The sequence below is a fragment of the Echinops telfairi genome, unplaced genomic scaffold (genome assembly GCF_000313985.2).
Source record: "Echinops telfairi isolate 266 unplaced genomic scaffold, ASM31398v2 ScPeMD7_7465;HRSCAF=8503, whole genome shotgun sequence".
Classification (NCBI taxonomy): domain Eukaryota; kingdom Metazoa; phylum Chordata; class Mammalia; order Afrosoricida; family Tenrecidae; genus Echinops; species Echinops telfairi.
This window is the reverse complement of record NW_022111365.1, coordinates 7,884,707-7,900,692: the sequence shown is the minus strand read 5'-3', so window position 1 is coordinate 7,900,692 and position 15,986 is coordinate 7,884,707. Positions and strand designations below refer to the sequence as shown.

Below are 15,986 nucleotides of genomic sequence, written 5' to 3'. Positions count from 1 at the left end.
AAGGAAAAATATTTAATAATAGCTGACAAGACAATAAAGCTATTATTTAAGATATTTCTATATTGCTTCTTTTAAAAAAATTTTTCCAAATGGTTTGGTATTTTCAATCACCTCATATGCATGTGAAAGTTGGACACTGAATAAGGAAGACCAAAGAAAAATCTAAGAATATTGAAAACACCATGGACTGCAAGAATAAACAGATCCATCTTAGATGAAGTACAGCCAGGATGCTCCTTATAGGCAAGGATGGAGAGACTTCATCTCACATACTTTGGACATGTTGTCAGGAGAGACCAGTCCCTGGAGACAGGCATAAAGCATAGTAAAATGGAGGGTTAGCAAAAAAGAGGAAGGCTCTCGATGAGGTGGGTTGGCACAACGGCTGCAATAATGGGCTCAAACATGGCAACAATTGTGAGGATGACACAAGACCAGCAAGTGTTTCATTCTGTTGTGAAGAGGGTTGCCAAGAGACAGAACAGACTCAACGGCACCTAACAACAACAACAACAACAAGTATGACCTTTTTCTCTTTGAATAACTGTCTCTTCATACAAGTTCTGCAGGAGCACATGGAAGTGTCTGGGAATTCCCATTCTTTTCAATTGCTATGAACCACATAGTCATATGCCTTTGTATAGTCAACAAAACACAAGAAGACATATTTTAGTACTGTTGACTTTCAGCCAAGATCCATCTGATGTCAACATGAGGCAACATGGAGAGGACAAAGAAGAAGTCCTTGTGGCTCTAGCCAATGTACTGTGTGGGGTGGGGTGGGATAAGGGGGAGGAAGGGTATGCCGTTTTCCGATTCAAGGTTGCCATCTTGTCATAGGCAGCCCAGTACTACATGGATTATGGGTCAGAAATTTCCTTCTCATGCAGGCCCACCTGATCAGAGCTCCTGGAACACCGTGACTTGCTGGCCTGGCCTACCAAGGCTACTTCCAAGGATAGACTGAGGAGTAGTGGGTAGAAGTCTTGGTTTAGGGAAGGGGTCCAGTTGTCCAAAATGACTAGTTTAAAAAACGGAAGAGCATGATCTGGGAGCCAACAAACATCCAGTCAGAAGGGACAGCGGAACCACTGGAACCGCTGCACAGGGAGAGGGACTTCCAAATTCTATCTAAATAGTGGAAAGTAATTTTCCATAGAAAATTGTTCATGGCGTCCTGCGCTGTGCGCTGGTCATCCTGACTGATAAAGTATTAGGAAGAGGTGATGAGATGGAATGGGCTGGAAAAAGTTTAAAGATACTACAAAAAGCACAAAGTGTGGCACTCAGCATGATGGGGCTCACCAGATGCCTTGGCCCCGGTCTCAAGTCTGGTTTCTTAAGTCATTTGCTCTGTAGACTTTGCCTCTAAGAGTCCTGCCTTGTAGGCAGAAGAGGCCAATGAAGTGAAACCCTGTACTCCTGCTAGATTCCTCTAAAACAGTACTTGGCTCAGAAAAGTGTGGGGGCTAGAGCCACAGTGATACCAAAGGTGGGGTGGGGGGTGGGGGGTGGTCTTGGGCCCTGCCAAATTATGTGGGAGCAACTGTACGGCATCCAAAGGGCCTCTTTAGGGAACTTTTCCTCCCTTTGAAGGCTTTCTTCTGAAATGTATTCAGATTGGCCAGCCAGGGAACCCTGCCTTCATTCCTCCATCACTCTGTCATCTCAGATAAGCCACAGTCCTTTGGTCAGCTATCTCTGAGCTTCACACTCTGCTGTCCCAGAAATTCATTAAGACAAAAGTCCTGGATAGAAAACAAGGTGATTTCTAACTTGCTCTGAACTCTCACAAGGAGGTTCTGGTTCTCAGCTCCATTTACATGGAGACCAAGGGATGAATCCCAGCCACTGGTAACCTGGTCCTTGGCCCGGGAGGCAATGACTAGGATGAACATATGTTATTCTTCAAACTGAAACAATTCTATAAGTAGAGGAGGTGGTATAAATGCATATCTGGAAACAACAGGTTTGGTTTTGTTTTTTGAAACAACAGGTTTAAATCATGACTGCCCTTAACAAACTAGGATAAAAGGTGATTTAATGAATAAAAGATTAAAATAGAATTACCTCTCTATGTCTCAGTTGGAAGCTTCCCCCCTCATGGTAGCAGTTGTAGGTTTTTAGCAAGTTTAACAGCTCTGACCTAAAAAGAGGAAAACATCAGATACTTTTGGAGTGGCCAAAGTCCTAGACAAGTCATTTTGCCTCATTGACCTCAGTTTCCTTATTTGTAAAATGAGCATAATTTCCTCAGCCATGCATAATCAGACAAAGCCATCATGACCTGTGCCTTTGAGTCTTAGAGACGCCCTTCTAAAAGACATGAGGTTGAGCATAGAAAGAACTAAGATTCACACCATAGACCTTATTTGCATATTTGAGTGTTTCCATCCTTTCACGATTACAGATCATCAACCAGTGACTATATATCCTAGGTCTGGATCAAGGTCAAAGCGAGCAAGGAGCTAGCATTTTGAAGACTTTTGCTTTTATTCCCATATCACTTCCTGTAGTGGTAGATGTAGCTTCTCAGTGTGGGTGTCACACTGTCCATGACTAGTGTCATCATAAGAAAGGAGAACCTCAAGAGAAATGGATTAGAAGGGGGCCATCCACATGATAATGACGGTAGTGCAAGCCAAAGAATGCTAAGGAATACCACCAGGATCACCTTGACGCTAAGGGGCTGTGTCAAAGGAGATGGAAGACGTACTGCCCCTCCTGCACACAAAGGCTTACTTGAGAATAGACTTGCTGTTGCTGATAGGCACATGGAAATTGGGTGGAAAATCTTCCTTCATCTTCTTCTCTTGTCTGTAGACTTGCAAGTTACCTGCCAGGAAATTACACAGAAGTTACACCAAATCCTCAGGGCCCAGAGATCTGATGTGGAGGCCGCAGGACAAATGTGACTGAGAGGCTCAGGCTACACTAAGTCAAGTGACAGCCAAGCACCCGTCCTGGAGTCAGGTCCAAACTGTTGTCAAGGGCATCACCTGCCCTACCAAATTCCACTCCAAGCCCTCCATAATATCCAGGAATTTCAACTAGTCCCTCTACAGGGCAGACTCCGCCCACCTCCCCCAACACACACGTACTTGTTTCCCTCCTGCCGGGACAACAGTAACAATGGTTTTCTACTTCAGTGCTCTTCCACCAGTCTTGCCAAACCACTGGCCTCAATCTACAATTCTACCCCAGTGAGTCGCGTGCGGTGGCACCAGCCCTGGCTCTAGAGTGAGCTTTCCACATGGGACATCAGCACAGAGTACTCACTCATGAGACACTTATATTGAATATTTTCCATGACTTATCTTCAGTCCTTGTAACATTATGAGGTCAACATTATATTCCCCTTTTATGGATGTTAAAACAGGGAGGACAGGTTAAGTTCTTCACGCAAGAATATACTAGTAAGCACCAAAGACACTATTCAAACTCAAGACCCTTGATTTTGGTTTCTTAGGCTCTTTTCTATACTGATATCAGACAAAGGATTTTAAACCTTTGTTTCCTCATCTATACAATGCAGTGATCACTCTTCTATAAGGTTGTTAGTGAATCCACACGCCAAATCGTTTCTGTCTTTCCCCATCCACAACCTTGGAAAGCTTGAGAACTTGTCAGGCCTTCCTGGGTTTATTTCATCGAAGGTAAATCCTGTTAGTAGCACCTCTGTCTCCACATTATTCTGTTGGAACACTCTTTTAGCTGGGCCTTCTAAAGGCTGGGCAGTGAGCTGAAGTATTACTCACATATGCAAACACATACATGCACATATGTATATACATATGCACACATACAAATGAACACACATATACATAATATACATATACAAATACTCTCACACACCACACAGGCATGCACCCATAGATGCATACATGTATACACATACTAGGCAAATGCACATGGAGCCACAAATACATGGACACACAAATCACACACATATGCAGACATGCCTATGAACACACATACGCATACATGCACACACATTCATTCTCTAGTCCTGACCTTACATTTAATACCTATCTTCCAAGTTGCGGCTAGGATTAATTAGCACTCAGATGTCACAGCCAACATACATACAGTCAGGGCAAATGTGGTCACACTGAGCCATTCCTTCACAAAACCCCGAAACTAGTCTCATAAACCCCACTCTGTCACACCTTTCCAATCTTTGTGTGCAATTTTTACTATGCGGCTCAAGGTCAGGCCTGACTGCTGTCCTTTTTAAAGTTCTCAGGGTAGCCTATGCTATATCCCCTGGGCCCTGATTCAGCCCTGCCTCGGCTTTTCTCTGCTCACTCCATGGCATTCATAAACACAATGTGTCTTATGTTGTCTTCAGAAAGGAATGAGCACTTTATTCAGGAAACTATGGTTGGCCTGGAAAAGGGTCATGGCTTTAGGGTGGAGCACATTCAGAACCAGTCGATAATTATCTGCCTGTCTGCTTTACTCCAGAGAAAGACATTCTATGTTTGGGAGAGAGACTGTCCTCCTACAGAGAGATCCCCAATGAAGTCAGCAACAAGGCCCCACTTCTCAGACACATGGAGTGGGGCAAAGGAGAACCAGGGGCCCAGGAGCTGGAGGCCTCTACATGCTTCTCCTCAGGGCAACAGGGATTAAACATAGTTTCCGTTCCCCAGCTTCTGAAATTGCATGTGGTAAAAGTGACCTGCTTGGGTTCTCTTCTCCCCAGTTCCTCTAACATCCTCCATGCAGAAACTGCCTTCAGTCCAGGGTAAGGTCATGTGACTGGGTTTCTAAGTTACATTGTTCCTGTGGGTCCACTGCACAATTATATTTGGTTTTAACTAAGTGCATTAGAGCAAGGCCTAGAGGTGGTGTGCTCCCTTGCCGGTAGCCAGCCTTTCTCCCAGCCCTCCTCATTTCCTCTTCTGCCGCCCAGCCATCCTGAGGTGCTCCTAAGCTGCCGTCAAGTCAGCCCCAATGGGATATTGTGTAATATTGAACAGATATTGAACAGAGTTTCTAGTAGACCCCATGAACATGGATGAAATGTTGGCTTCTTCTGTGCCATCCCTAGGATCAGCTGCAGATCAGGCCATTGTAGCCCATATGGTTTTCATTGACTGATTTTTGGAAGTAGATCACCCCAGGCCTTTCTTCTTAGTTTGCTTAGTCTAGAGGCTCTGCTAAAATCTGTTTGGCATCATTTCACTTAAAGAAGGGTGATAGCTAACCATGAGATACAATGAACAAGAATCAAACCTGTATGTTTTGCATGGATGGCAAAAATTTCACCATTGAGTCACTATTATGTCAGTCTGAGCTTCTATCTCCCTAGTGGACTCTATGTCTTTTCCTCTCTTAAGACTTGGGGATAAAGACAAAGTTTTCTACTCCCATGAAACTCACAAGATTGGTTCTGTTCTGTTCCATAGGGTCACTATGAGTCAACATCGACTGGATGGCAGTGAGTTTGGGTTTGGTTTGATTTTCTACACAAAGGAAACCTGGTGGCATAATGTGTTACAAGTTGAGCTGCTAATCATAAGTATAGCAGTTCAAACTCACAAGCCACTCCACTGGAGAAAGATGAGGCTGGCTATTCCCATAATGATTTACAACTTCAGAAATCCTATCGAGGGTCACTATGAGTTGAAGTTGATTCCACAGCAGTGGATTCTCTGCTTAAGCAAGCAAGACTGCTGCAATCTCCATCCTAATTTGATGTTAACTTACTTCAGAAAACCCTGGCCAAAGCAGCCCTTCCCAGGCCTCGGAATCTCCTCCCAAGTCCCCACAACGCTCTCCCATTCACCCTGTGAAAGCATAAAAGCCTCATGAGGTAGACATTGTTTCGCTGCTTTACTTCTAGCACCTGGAATGAGAGAACGTAAGTTAAAAACATAAAAATAAAATAAAGTGCTGCTACCAGGGTTCTAGTTCATACAAGCACGGGTTTATTCCATAGAAAATATGTGAAAACATCTCTGTTATCAATGGATGGCTGTACCCACACAAGTTCTCTCAGCAATACACTTGCTCCTCAGGGTGTCTTCCAAAAAAAAAGGTCCAATCAAAGCAGTAGTTTCTAAGGGGCTATGCTGGATCCTTTAATTCAAGGTAGAGAAATCAACTCAGAAAATTGTGGCAACTGTTTTTTGGGATGCCAAAGGAATAATCTTGATAGACTTTCTTGAAGGATACAGTATGATGGTAAAGGCTTGTTATGAAAACAATTTTAAGAAAATTAAAAACTTTACTGGTGAGACATAGCCAGGAATATGTGCTAAGGACTTTTTTCTTTTTTTCTTCTTCTTCTCCCAAACATGATAATGAACCTGCTCATGCTTTCTAGGTAGCAAGGACTGTCTGTGGTAGTTGCATACTCTGGTGTCAACTTGAAACTATTAAGAATGAAGGGGTAGCTTGATGACCTCCTTTGGAGGCACCACGGAGATAAATAGCTCCCTGGAGGCAGGCCACACACAAACTGTTTCATATTCCTGCTGATAAGACACATGGAGCTTCACTAGAGTCCAGGAGCTGGAGGATCCCCAGGGAGACGCCTGCCAGCATTGAGATGCTTCTACTGCCACTGGATCCACAAGACTTTCCACCCACTGGCCTGTGATCTTCCTGCATTCGGCGTCATTGCATGTGTTTGGTGAGTCTGAAGATGAATTTATAGATTGGTATCAGACATATGGGCCAATATCGGACTTATCAACTTGATCTGGACTAGACTGGAATTTTTTCTCAATATACAATTGCTCTTTTATATCAAGCTCTTTCTTATACATATCTAAATGTCTATGAATTTGTTTCTCTAGTCAACCTGGACTAACACACTGTCCTACGAGAATTTCATGGGAAGCTTTACCTATCTACCCTACAGACTGCTTTATGTACCCCCAAACTCAAAGAACATTTTAATGGAAGAGTCCCTTGAGGCTGCCAAGACTGCCATTTTGAAATGGTGTAAAGCAAAGAGTGCAGAATCCTTTAGGGGGGTGGTGGTTAGAGATTGAAACACCACCTTCAGAAGTGTAAAGATGTAGATGGAGGATATATGTTAAGAAACAATAGCTTCACATTTTGAAGTTTTTATTTAATAAAGGGTTCTGTGATTTTATAGCTATATTTTTGGACACCCCTTTTCACAAGCCACTACATCCTAGGAGGGCCATAAACATTTGTTGAGAACCTACTGAATGAGTACAAGAAACTTCCCAGGACTGGGAGTAAGGAGTAAAATCCATTTCCCAGGATTGTGCATTAACAGCTGTTTGGGGGAAGAAAAGTCAGTCTTCCGGAACTAGAGAGGCCCTAGTTGAGAGACACTGGTCAACAGATCCCCTGGGGAACCAGATACCTGTTTTTCTTCTAAGGGGCAGCTCTTCTGGTTTTATAGGAGATGCCAAAATCTGGATTTTTGTGGCCGGTATTCCACGGGTTAAAGTTAACTGGCTGTGGCAGAGAGATCTGTGTCTGAATGACCGTGATGACTATGTGATCTCCCACACTCCCGAGGGTTACACCAAACCCCAAACCCCCAAGCCCTTTCATTCTTGGCCATGGTGATCCTCATAGTCTTATGTTCTCAATGGTGCAGATTCCTCCTGGTTAACCTGGATCCATGAGTGACTGCACCAGCGCTCTCTACTGACCAATTCCTTTTCCTTAGTTATTCCATCTGAATAATAGGAATATTACCCTCTAAGGAGATTGGCATGAACTAAGAGGCAGAAATAACCTCTGCTGTGATAAGCCACCGACATTTCAGAAATTTGTTATTGGAGTATAATCTAGACTTTTTGATTAATACAGTTAATATAATAAAATAGACATATACACATACATATGCCTAATTAAATGAAACCAGAGTTTTAAAAGTTTCCAAATGGATGTACTTTATGGGGCTGCAGTTTGTGACTTATGATCCGTGATTTATGACCATGATTCAGTTTATAAAAACAACAAAACAAAAACCGCCACTCCTATGAAGTCAATTATGACTTTTAATAGCAACTCTAGAGGACAGTATAACTGCTTCAAAGAGCTTCTGAGACTGTACATTTTTTTTTTTTGAGACTGTAAATTTTTACAGAAAGAAAATCTCAGTGTAGCGGCTGGTGGGTTTGAACCTCTGACTTCGTGGCCCACCAGGGTTCCTTTAGTTTATAACAGAAGCCTTCAAAAGGTTCGTGGAAGCTTCCAGTATCTATTAGTTCAATTTCCCACAAAGTTTTTGAAGCACCCTAATACTTGAATTCCTCCACATTTGTGTAATATATGCATTTGCTCTATGGGGCAGAAACACTTAAGATTGGAAGTCCCTCTGCCAATCAGCAGACACTCAATGATAAAAGATTTTTTCCCAAAGAGCTCTAGACTGGGAACCGTGTGGTTTCAATTATATTCCTTTTTCCTTAGTTATTCCATCTGAACAATAGGAATATTACCATCTAATGAGATTGGCATTTTCTTAACTATAGAATTCTTTGTTCGAGTGGAATATTTATATTGCTCAGGTGAAAGGGGACTTCTTCGGTTGACAGTGAGGTAGGTGGCTGGCACCACCTTGTAGGGCTTCCCTAAGGCTCTGAATGACATTGATTGAAAATAACTTGTTGAATCACGTATGCATCCACCTCCTTGCCCTGGGATTTGGGAAGACTCGATTCCCTTAATATACACTCATTTACACATATAACCAACTTGTTAACTGCTGCTGGCTGGAGTCAGATGGAACCAGGTCGGGAAGTTGCTCAGAAGTGGAAAGCAAAGGGTAAGTAAAGGAAGGTAAGAGGTAACAGCAGAGTGAAGGGAGCAAGAGGAAGGAGGATGGTGAGTATCTCAGTTTGTCAAGAACAGAGAATGAGGCAGTATAACAAGTGAGGGAGGGGTGTGTGTGTCCAAAACAGGGTTGGTGGAAGGCAATGGAGGGGTCAGATCAGCACAGCAAGTTCCTCCAAATTGTGGGAGTGGAGTGGAGATACAGAGCCTAATGGGTTGGGAACCTCCACCTCATGGAAAATAGTTTCTCTTGAAAGAGAAGCACAAATTTTTTTCTTGTATTCTCGGATACCCATTAGCTACGGGGCCTAGGCAAGTCACTCGGTCTCTCTAGTTCCCTGGATCCCAAGTGGTAAAAACCTGTCTCCTTTGAGATCCAGGGCCCAACCTCTGGAGTAGTACTCATGAAATTCTACTTTAATGTTGGATATTGTGTATGGCTGACATTTACTAGACTGAGGATTTAATTTTTATTCATCTTGATGTTCCCAGTGTCTTGTTGAACACGAAAGTGAATGAATTTACTTAAGGGTCATCCTCTAAATAGTGAATGTGGAGCAAGAAAAAGAGAAGAAAAGGAAGGGAGAGAGTGAGCACACAGCTCAACAACAACCCTCTTTTAATTCATGAACAGGTGGAATGGAGGTTGCTGATGTTGAAACAAAATGGGGAGGTGAGGTAGAGCTGGAATCTACCTGCCACCCGAGGCATAGTCTGCCAAGTGGACCGACTACCTGCCGCCCGTCCCCTCCCTTCCTCTGCCTGGCTGTCCTGGCCTGCTTCCCTCACCCAGGCCCTGGGTTGGGAGATGCTTTGTCCCATTTTTCTTCAGCCCCAACCAGAGAGCTAAACTGCAGCCTAGCCTCTAATTTCCCAGAGGAGGGGCCCAGGGGCTGCAGTTAGGTTGCTAGCCTGAGTTACCTGTTCCTAGTAACAGACTGTGAGCTGTTTTCTCCACTTCTCTGGCTGCTCTTCCAATATAAGGAGGAGCTGCTGATGACAGCAGAGCCTTATGATTGTCCTCTGAGTTAGGCTTTGGGCTTTGGACAAAGAACACTGAAGCCTTTATCGATGCTAAGCTTGGTCATCTTTTGCGGTTATGGAATTGAGTATCCTAGGAGAGGACAACTATATTTTTTGACACCCCTTTTCAAAAGCCACTATATCCTAGGAGGGCCATAAATATTGGTTAAGAAACTACTGAATGAGTACAAGAAACTTCACAGGACTGGGAGTAACTCTTACAAGTTTGGGTGCTACCTATATGATCAGCAGTTTGAAACTACCAGCAGCTCCAGAGGAGAAGATGAGGTTTCTACTGTCATAAAGAGTTACAGCCTCAGAAGCTCACAGGGGCAGTTCTACCGGATCCTACAGGGTATCTTTGAGTCAGCAGCACCTCTGGCAGGGAGAGTCACCACAGAACTTCCTGCCTGATGCTTAAAGACTACGCGAGAAAGGGAAGGCTAATTTAAATATGTTTGTAAAGCTTTTTTTTAAAAGAAACTATGTCCCATTTTTTAACCTCTTTCATAAAATTATGGCAAAAATAAATGGTAGTGGTTATCTTATTTGGCAAAATGGAAAACATTGATGTTATGGTTATTATTTATTATAATTGAAATGTTGAAGGATGCCTGAAATCCTAGAGTTTGGTAATCTCTGTTCCAACATTTCATGAAATTATGATTTCTATTTTCCTGTTTAGCCATGATTTAAACCAAGCAGGTCAAGAGAGGATTATGAGAAGCAAAATAACACAAACAAGGCACAGTGAATGTGAACAGCTAGGATCTTCTCAGTCTGGTCTTGCTCCCACACCAAGGGGTTGAAGGGGAATGGGGCAGGGGGGTGATCCTAGGGAGAAGGCAGGTGCTGATGAAGGGCTGCCATTCCTAGAAGGCCCAAATTCCCTGCTCCACAACCCAGGGCTATGACTTACAAGCATCAGCCAAGGCAGCAAGGAGGCACCAAAGCAAACATCTTTTAAATAGAGCAGAAAGTGGCATTTTGAAAGAAGATGCTGCTGTGTGAGAGGGTATTGGGCTGGACATGGCCACTCCGGGCTTCCAATTTTTCCAAGGAAGCTGGCTGTTTTGGTAAAGATGGTAGAAACAGCTGGACAGCTGCTCTTCCTGGTCCTTCTTTCCTGGCTGTCTTCATACCAGTCTCTTACTCCAACTTCCATCTCTCCCTGTCTATCGCCACCATCAGCCATTCCTCTGACTCACATCCCTCCCAGCCCCTCCCTCGAGATAAACTGGCTAGGAAGTCGCAGAAGGGCAGTCCAGAGGGAGGTGATGGTCACAGAAGAGAGCAAGAAGACAAGCAAGTCTTAATGCCTCTGGTCAGCTCCACTCCCTTCACTTCCCAGCTCATATTAAATAGCCTTGAATTATTCCTGGGCAGTCCTCTCCTCCTACCACACATATTACTCTTGCACCATCTTCTTTCTATGAAGAATCTGACCCTCAGAATCTTTCCCCACTAAGTTCCCTCCACAGCCCAGCCCAGGGATACCCCTTCAAGGCAGCATTTCTAATTTCTGCTCTTGATCTCAAGGCTCAGCAACCTGAGCAAAAAAGCTGTCTTTAGCCTGCTTGCTCTATTACATGCAAACTCCTTCATCCTGTGGGTACTCCCTATCCACTAGGCTCACCTTCTGTATTCAGAGGAGATGATTGTTGGAAACAGAGATCCTCTCAGCTATGTTCTCTGGGCAAGACAGAGGCATGAAATGACCACTGGCCAATGCTCCCAGGGGAAGCTGAACACAGGGGCCAAACACACAGTGGCAGCTATTGTAGGGAGATCCTAGGGGCTGTCTCCAGCTGCACCCCATCTGTCACATCTATAGTCAGGCTGTGTGTCCCGTACAGCTGCTGTGGATGATTCCTGTGCAGCTAAGACATGGTGCATCTCTTGGGTTATGGGGGCCATTGGAGTCTCTTGAAAGTTTAAGTCTTTCTCTTAACAAAATGCATGCATATGTGTGCATGCAAACACGTTCTCTGGAGACCTTTGTCAATGTTCCCCTACATTGCCAGATCCCAAGTTAAGAATCTCTGCCAAAATGTGTCACCACAAGAAAGAGGAAACTGTGAGGCACACGGAGAGAAGTTTAGAATTTTGCTGTGGTGTCAGTGTGGTGGATGATTAGCCATGGTTTTACTGGTAGCTAGTCTACAGTGTTTTTAGGGCTCCAGACGTCTCTGTGGCTATGGGGCTGGATGACAGCCCCAATTTAGCTCCCCAAGGTGACGCAGGGCTAGGAGAGATGGTCCCAAATCTCTTGCTCAGCAGTGTATCTCAGGGAAGGAGATGGGTTCACGCGGAAAAGGAGACTAACTAAATTTTAAGTTCCTCTTGAACAAACATAAAAACCACAGAAATATTGGGAAGTACAGCTACTTCCTACTCAAGTTTAATTTTAAAACAAGTTCAACATATTTTCCTCAGTATACTCTATGACACAAAAACATTTAGACTTTGAAAAAATCTGGGTTCAGTACTCTATGATTGTCTAACTATATGACCTTGGACAAGTCATTCTCTGTCTCTGAACTTCAGATTTCTCATTGGTGAAATAATTAGAAACCTCAACTATGTGAAGGCTAGTAAAAGAGATAAGCTGAAGGGACCTGGTATCATGCTCATTCACAATAAACTGAAGTGTGCATAGGTGTCACTGTTGATAATGGGAGTAAGGGACTCCACTGAGACAACGGAGCATGTGGAACTCAAAGAGGACAAGAGGCCCTGGCAGAGTGGCTGTGAGTGAAAGGATATACCTGACTGCACTAGAGAGGTGGTGACCTATGTCCTGACTGAGGCTATGGCAGACCAGAACCAGGAACAGGCCCCCAGAAGCCCAATTCAGAGTGCTTTCTAGCCCATCCGTGATCAGGGACACCTGCGAGGTTTGGTATTCCTAGGATCTGAACTGGGATGCATCATTGTTCCTGCTTGTTCTTTACAACTAGCACTGTCCCATGACCCAAATTCTGAATCACCTACACATAAAATTATGACTAAACGAATGAAAACAGACACTATTAACCAACAAGGACCTGAAACACACCCATGACAACTTCTGATTAGCAATGTTTTCACCTGACTACATTTAGTCTTTTTCATCTAGTCCAGGTAAATGTACCCACCCCTGCCCCCGCTGCCACACACACACACACACACACACACACACACACACACACTCGTGCAGTGGTTCTCAACCTTCCTAATGCTGCGACCCTTTAATACAGTTCCTCATGTTGTGGTGACCGCCCCCAATTAGAAAATTATTTTTGTTGCTACTTCATAACTGTAATTTTGATACTGTTATAAATATGGCGAGCCCTGTGAAAGGGTCATTCAACCCCCAAAGGGGTCACAACCTACAGGTTGAGAAACGCTGTTCTAGTGTCTTCTCTCTCCTCCTCTCCCTCACCTCCCTCTTTTCTTTCTCTCCCTCCATGTCTTCCTCTCTCTCATCTCTTTCTCCTTTGTGTCCTTTGATTCCCCTCCTCCCCTCCACCGTCCTTATTAATGGAACAGAGCAGTAAGAGGCAGGCAGATGGATATTTAACTGGAAGTTATACCCAAGGTTGTCATGATTTTGAACAACCCATGGTGACTAAAAACAACCATTGAGCTACTAATAACTTCTTTAAAAGCATGGCGTCTGGCAACCAGTCCAGATGGACACCTGGTGCTGGCCAGGGGACGGTTACACTACAGCACAGCAAGTGAAAGTGCATGACTGTGGAGCCCATCAGGCCTGGGTTTTAAGTCTAGAATCCCAGGACACAATACCATGCGACCTTATTTCATTCCTCTGTGACATGGGGCTACTGATTCTTTTGACTGTCTTTTAAGAAAGAGTAGCATTGGCCTGGCACCGATCTTGGCATGAGAGCAGGCCTTCCCATCCAGCAGAACAATGGGTTACTGTGCTGTACCAGGTAAATAAATACACTGAGACAAAATGTGGAAGGTGCAGGCCTGCGGATTGGGTGGGATGGTTTCCGCCTTTAGTAGTTAATTGCAGGAGACCTAGAGTCCAAGCAGGTCCCAGGTTCAATTCATGCCTCAGCTACCCAAGGGGTAAAGTTGAGCAAACACATGACTCTTCAAGCTTCACTGGAGTCCTGGTGACACAGTGGTTACATGCGGGGCTGCTAACCACAAGGTCAGCAGTTCGAGCCATCAGCTGCTTCACAGGAGAGAGACTAGCAGACGTGTGGTCTTGGAAACCCTTAATAGCAGTTCTACTCTGTCCTACGGAGTCGCAATGTATCCGAATCGACTTGATAGCAGTGGATTTGGTTTTTCAGTTTCTATTTTCTCAACTGAAAATGGGGAAAATGAAAGTTCCAGTCTCACAAGAGTAAGTGAATTATTGTGCAAAAGTCCTTTGCAGTGTGCATGGCACAAGGGTGACTTTCAATCATTGTAAATAACTGGTGTGGGGCAAGCCACCTCTACTATATCTTGCCACTATCAAGTCCAGCGCTGTGCCCAATTGCTACTATTTCCTTCCACCTCTAAAAGACTGACTGAGCCGAGGAAAGAGGCGGGCTGAAGTGTAACCCGCGGCCACACTCACCTGTCGTTTTCAGGTCTGAGTACCTAGTGCTTTCCCCTTAAAGTAGTGCCAAGCACAAGGTTCACATCGAGCATGGCCCAAGGCTCCCGCTGTGCCATCGCATTTACCTGGGATGCCCGACCAACCTGGCAAGACAAGAAGATCCGGCGTGCTGTGGTCCATAGAGCACCGTGCCCCGCCGCTGGCAGTAGTGGACTAGGAGTGGGCCGGGGCTACAGTGGACTTGGTGGACTCCTGGGCCTCTGATGCCCGTGCATCACTCACTGTCCAGAGAGCGCACGGCCCAGGAACCACGGCTGCAACGGACGGAGCTGCCCAGCAGTGCCGAATGCCGGGGCCTGCGCGCTGCGAGCCTCCGCCCTGCCCCGCACCAGCCCTCGCCCCCGGCTTACCAATGGCAACTCTCCGCTCCGCCCCTCGTCCGGCACCGCCCAATGGCGCTGTCCCATCCGCTCTTCCTCCGGCACCATCCAATGACACTGTCCGGGCGGTCAGTCAAGGTCCAGGCAAGGTCAGGGCTCTGGATGATGCAGTACGACCCAGGAGAGAGGTGGGTGTGCTCGCTTGGCTCCATCCTGTGACCAAATCCTATGGGCCAGTGCATCCTAAGACCCTGGCAGAGTGTGGGGTCCGGATTATGGTCGGAGAGGCCAGGCACCCCGCGGTAAAGGTGGGGGCCTTGAGCTTTCACAAAGGCTGCTGGAGGTCCCCAGTTTTGTGGGCGTAGCTGGGAGGTGGGGGAAGTAGGATGCAAATCAATAAAAGCTGGAGCGTTTGCTGTGTTTTGCTGGAGGAACGCCTGGCTGCTGTACCAGGTAAATAAATACACTGTGGCCTCTGAGCTCCCCGCTTAAAAACAAACAAACAAACAAACAAACAAACCCTCCACGGATCTAGCGACTTCTTCCATGCACCACTTGGAGATGAAAATTTGCCTGCTCTAAGAAAACTTCAGAGCACTTAGGGAGCTCTGAATAGTTCACTGTGTCTGAAAAGCCCACAGGAAAGTTTCCAGTTTCTCTTTTATTCTACAATTTCCAATCCTGACTTCTCTCCAACCGAAATCACTATAATTTCATTTAGTCATGACCACTTTAGGATCTGATAAAAGCTATCAACCTTCTAGAAAGGCCCATATACACAAAATACAGCTTCAAAGGAATTTGAGTCTGTGCGCTCCTCCTCACTCCGTTGTTAGGACAGCTGGATTTGTGCGTGCAACCCTTTTTAGTCTTTTTCTCCATATGCAAAAGTCATGGCCTAGAGATCACCAGTCAGAGGGCTTCCCAGCTCTGCCCTCGTGCGAATTCACGGAGAATGGTCCATCCCTTTCCCTTGCGCATATTTACTCCTGCATAGCCTGAAGCTCTGGCCATCACATCTGAGGCTCTCTAAAACAGGGTAAAATTCAACAGGGCTGAGAATTGTATCCTAAGTTTTCATTCTTGCCATATGTTATCAATGGACCCAGAACTAGGGAGACACACAGTTCCCCTGGAACTCTGCAGCACTGTGTTGTTGTTGTTGTTGTTAAGTGCCATAGAGTTGGTTCCAACCCATAGCAACCCTATGCACAACGGAATGAAACACTGCCCCATCCTTTGCT

General features: G+C 45.1%; 1 protein-coding gene across 7 annotated transcripts in view; it reads right to left on the bottom strand.

Moving 5' to 3' along the window:
• Nucleotides 1-14,701, bottom strand: part of RASSF4 (Ras association domain family member 4) — a 28,938-nt gene extending 14,237 nt beyond the window's left edge. For 4 of the 7 annotated variants that reach the window (XM_045283691.1, XM_045283696.1, XM_045283695.1 and 1 more), the window contains exons 1-3: nucleotides 14,488-14,701; nucleotides 2,743-2,836; nucleotides 2,071-2,146 (exon numbers count right to left, since the gene is read on the bottom strand). In XM_045283691.1, coding sequence (XP_045139626.1) covers nucleotides 2,071-2,146; nucleotides 2,743-2,836; nucleotides 14,488-14,542 — 225 coding nt within the window. In that variant the 5' untranslated portion in view covers nucleotides 14,543-14,701. Of the gene's footprint in view, nucleotides 1-2,070; nucleotides 2,147-2,742; nucleotides 2,837-5,715; nucleotides 5,785-14,380; nucleotides 14,445-14,487 lie in introns of those variants that run through there. The other 3 variants (XM_045283692.1, XM_004716250.2, XM_045283694.1) reach the window with 3 other exon arrangements.
• Between the last annotated feature and the right edge of the window lie 1,285 nt (nucleotides 14,702-15,986).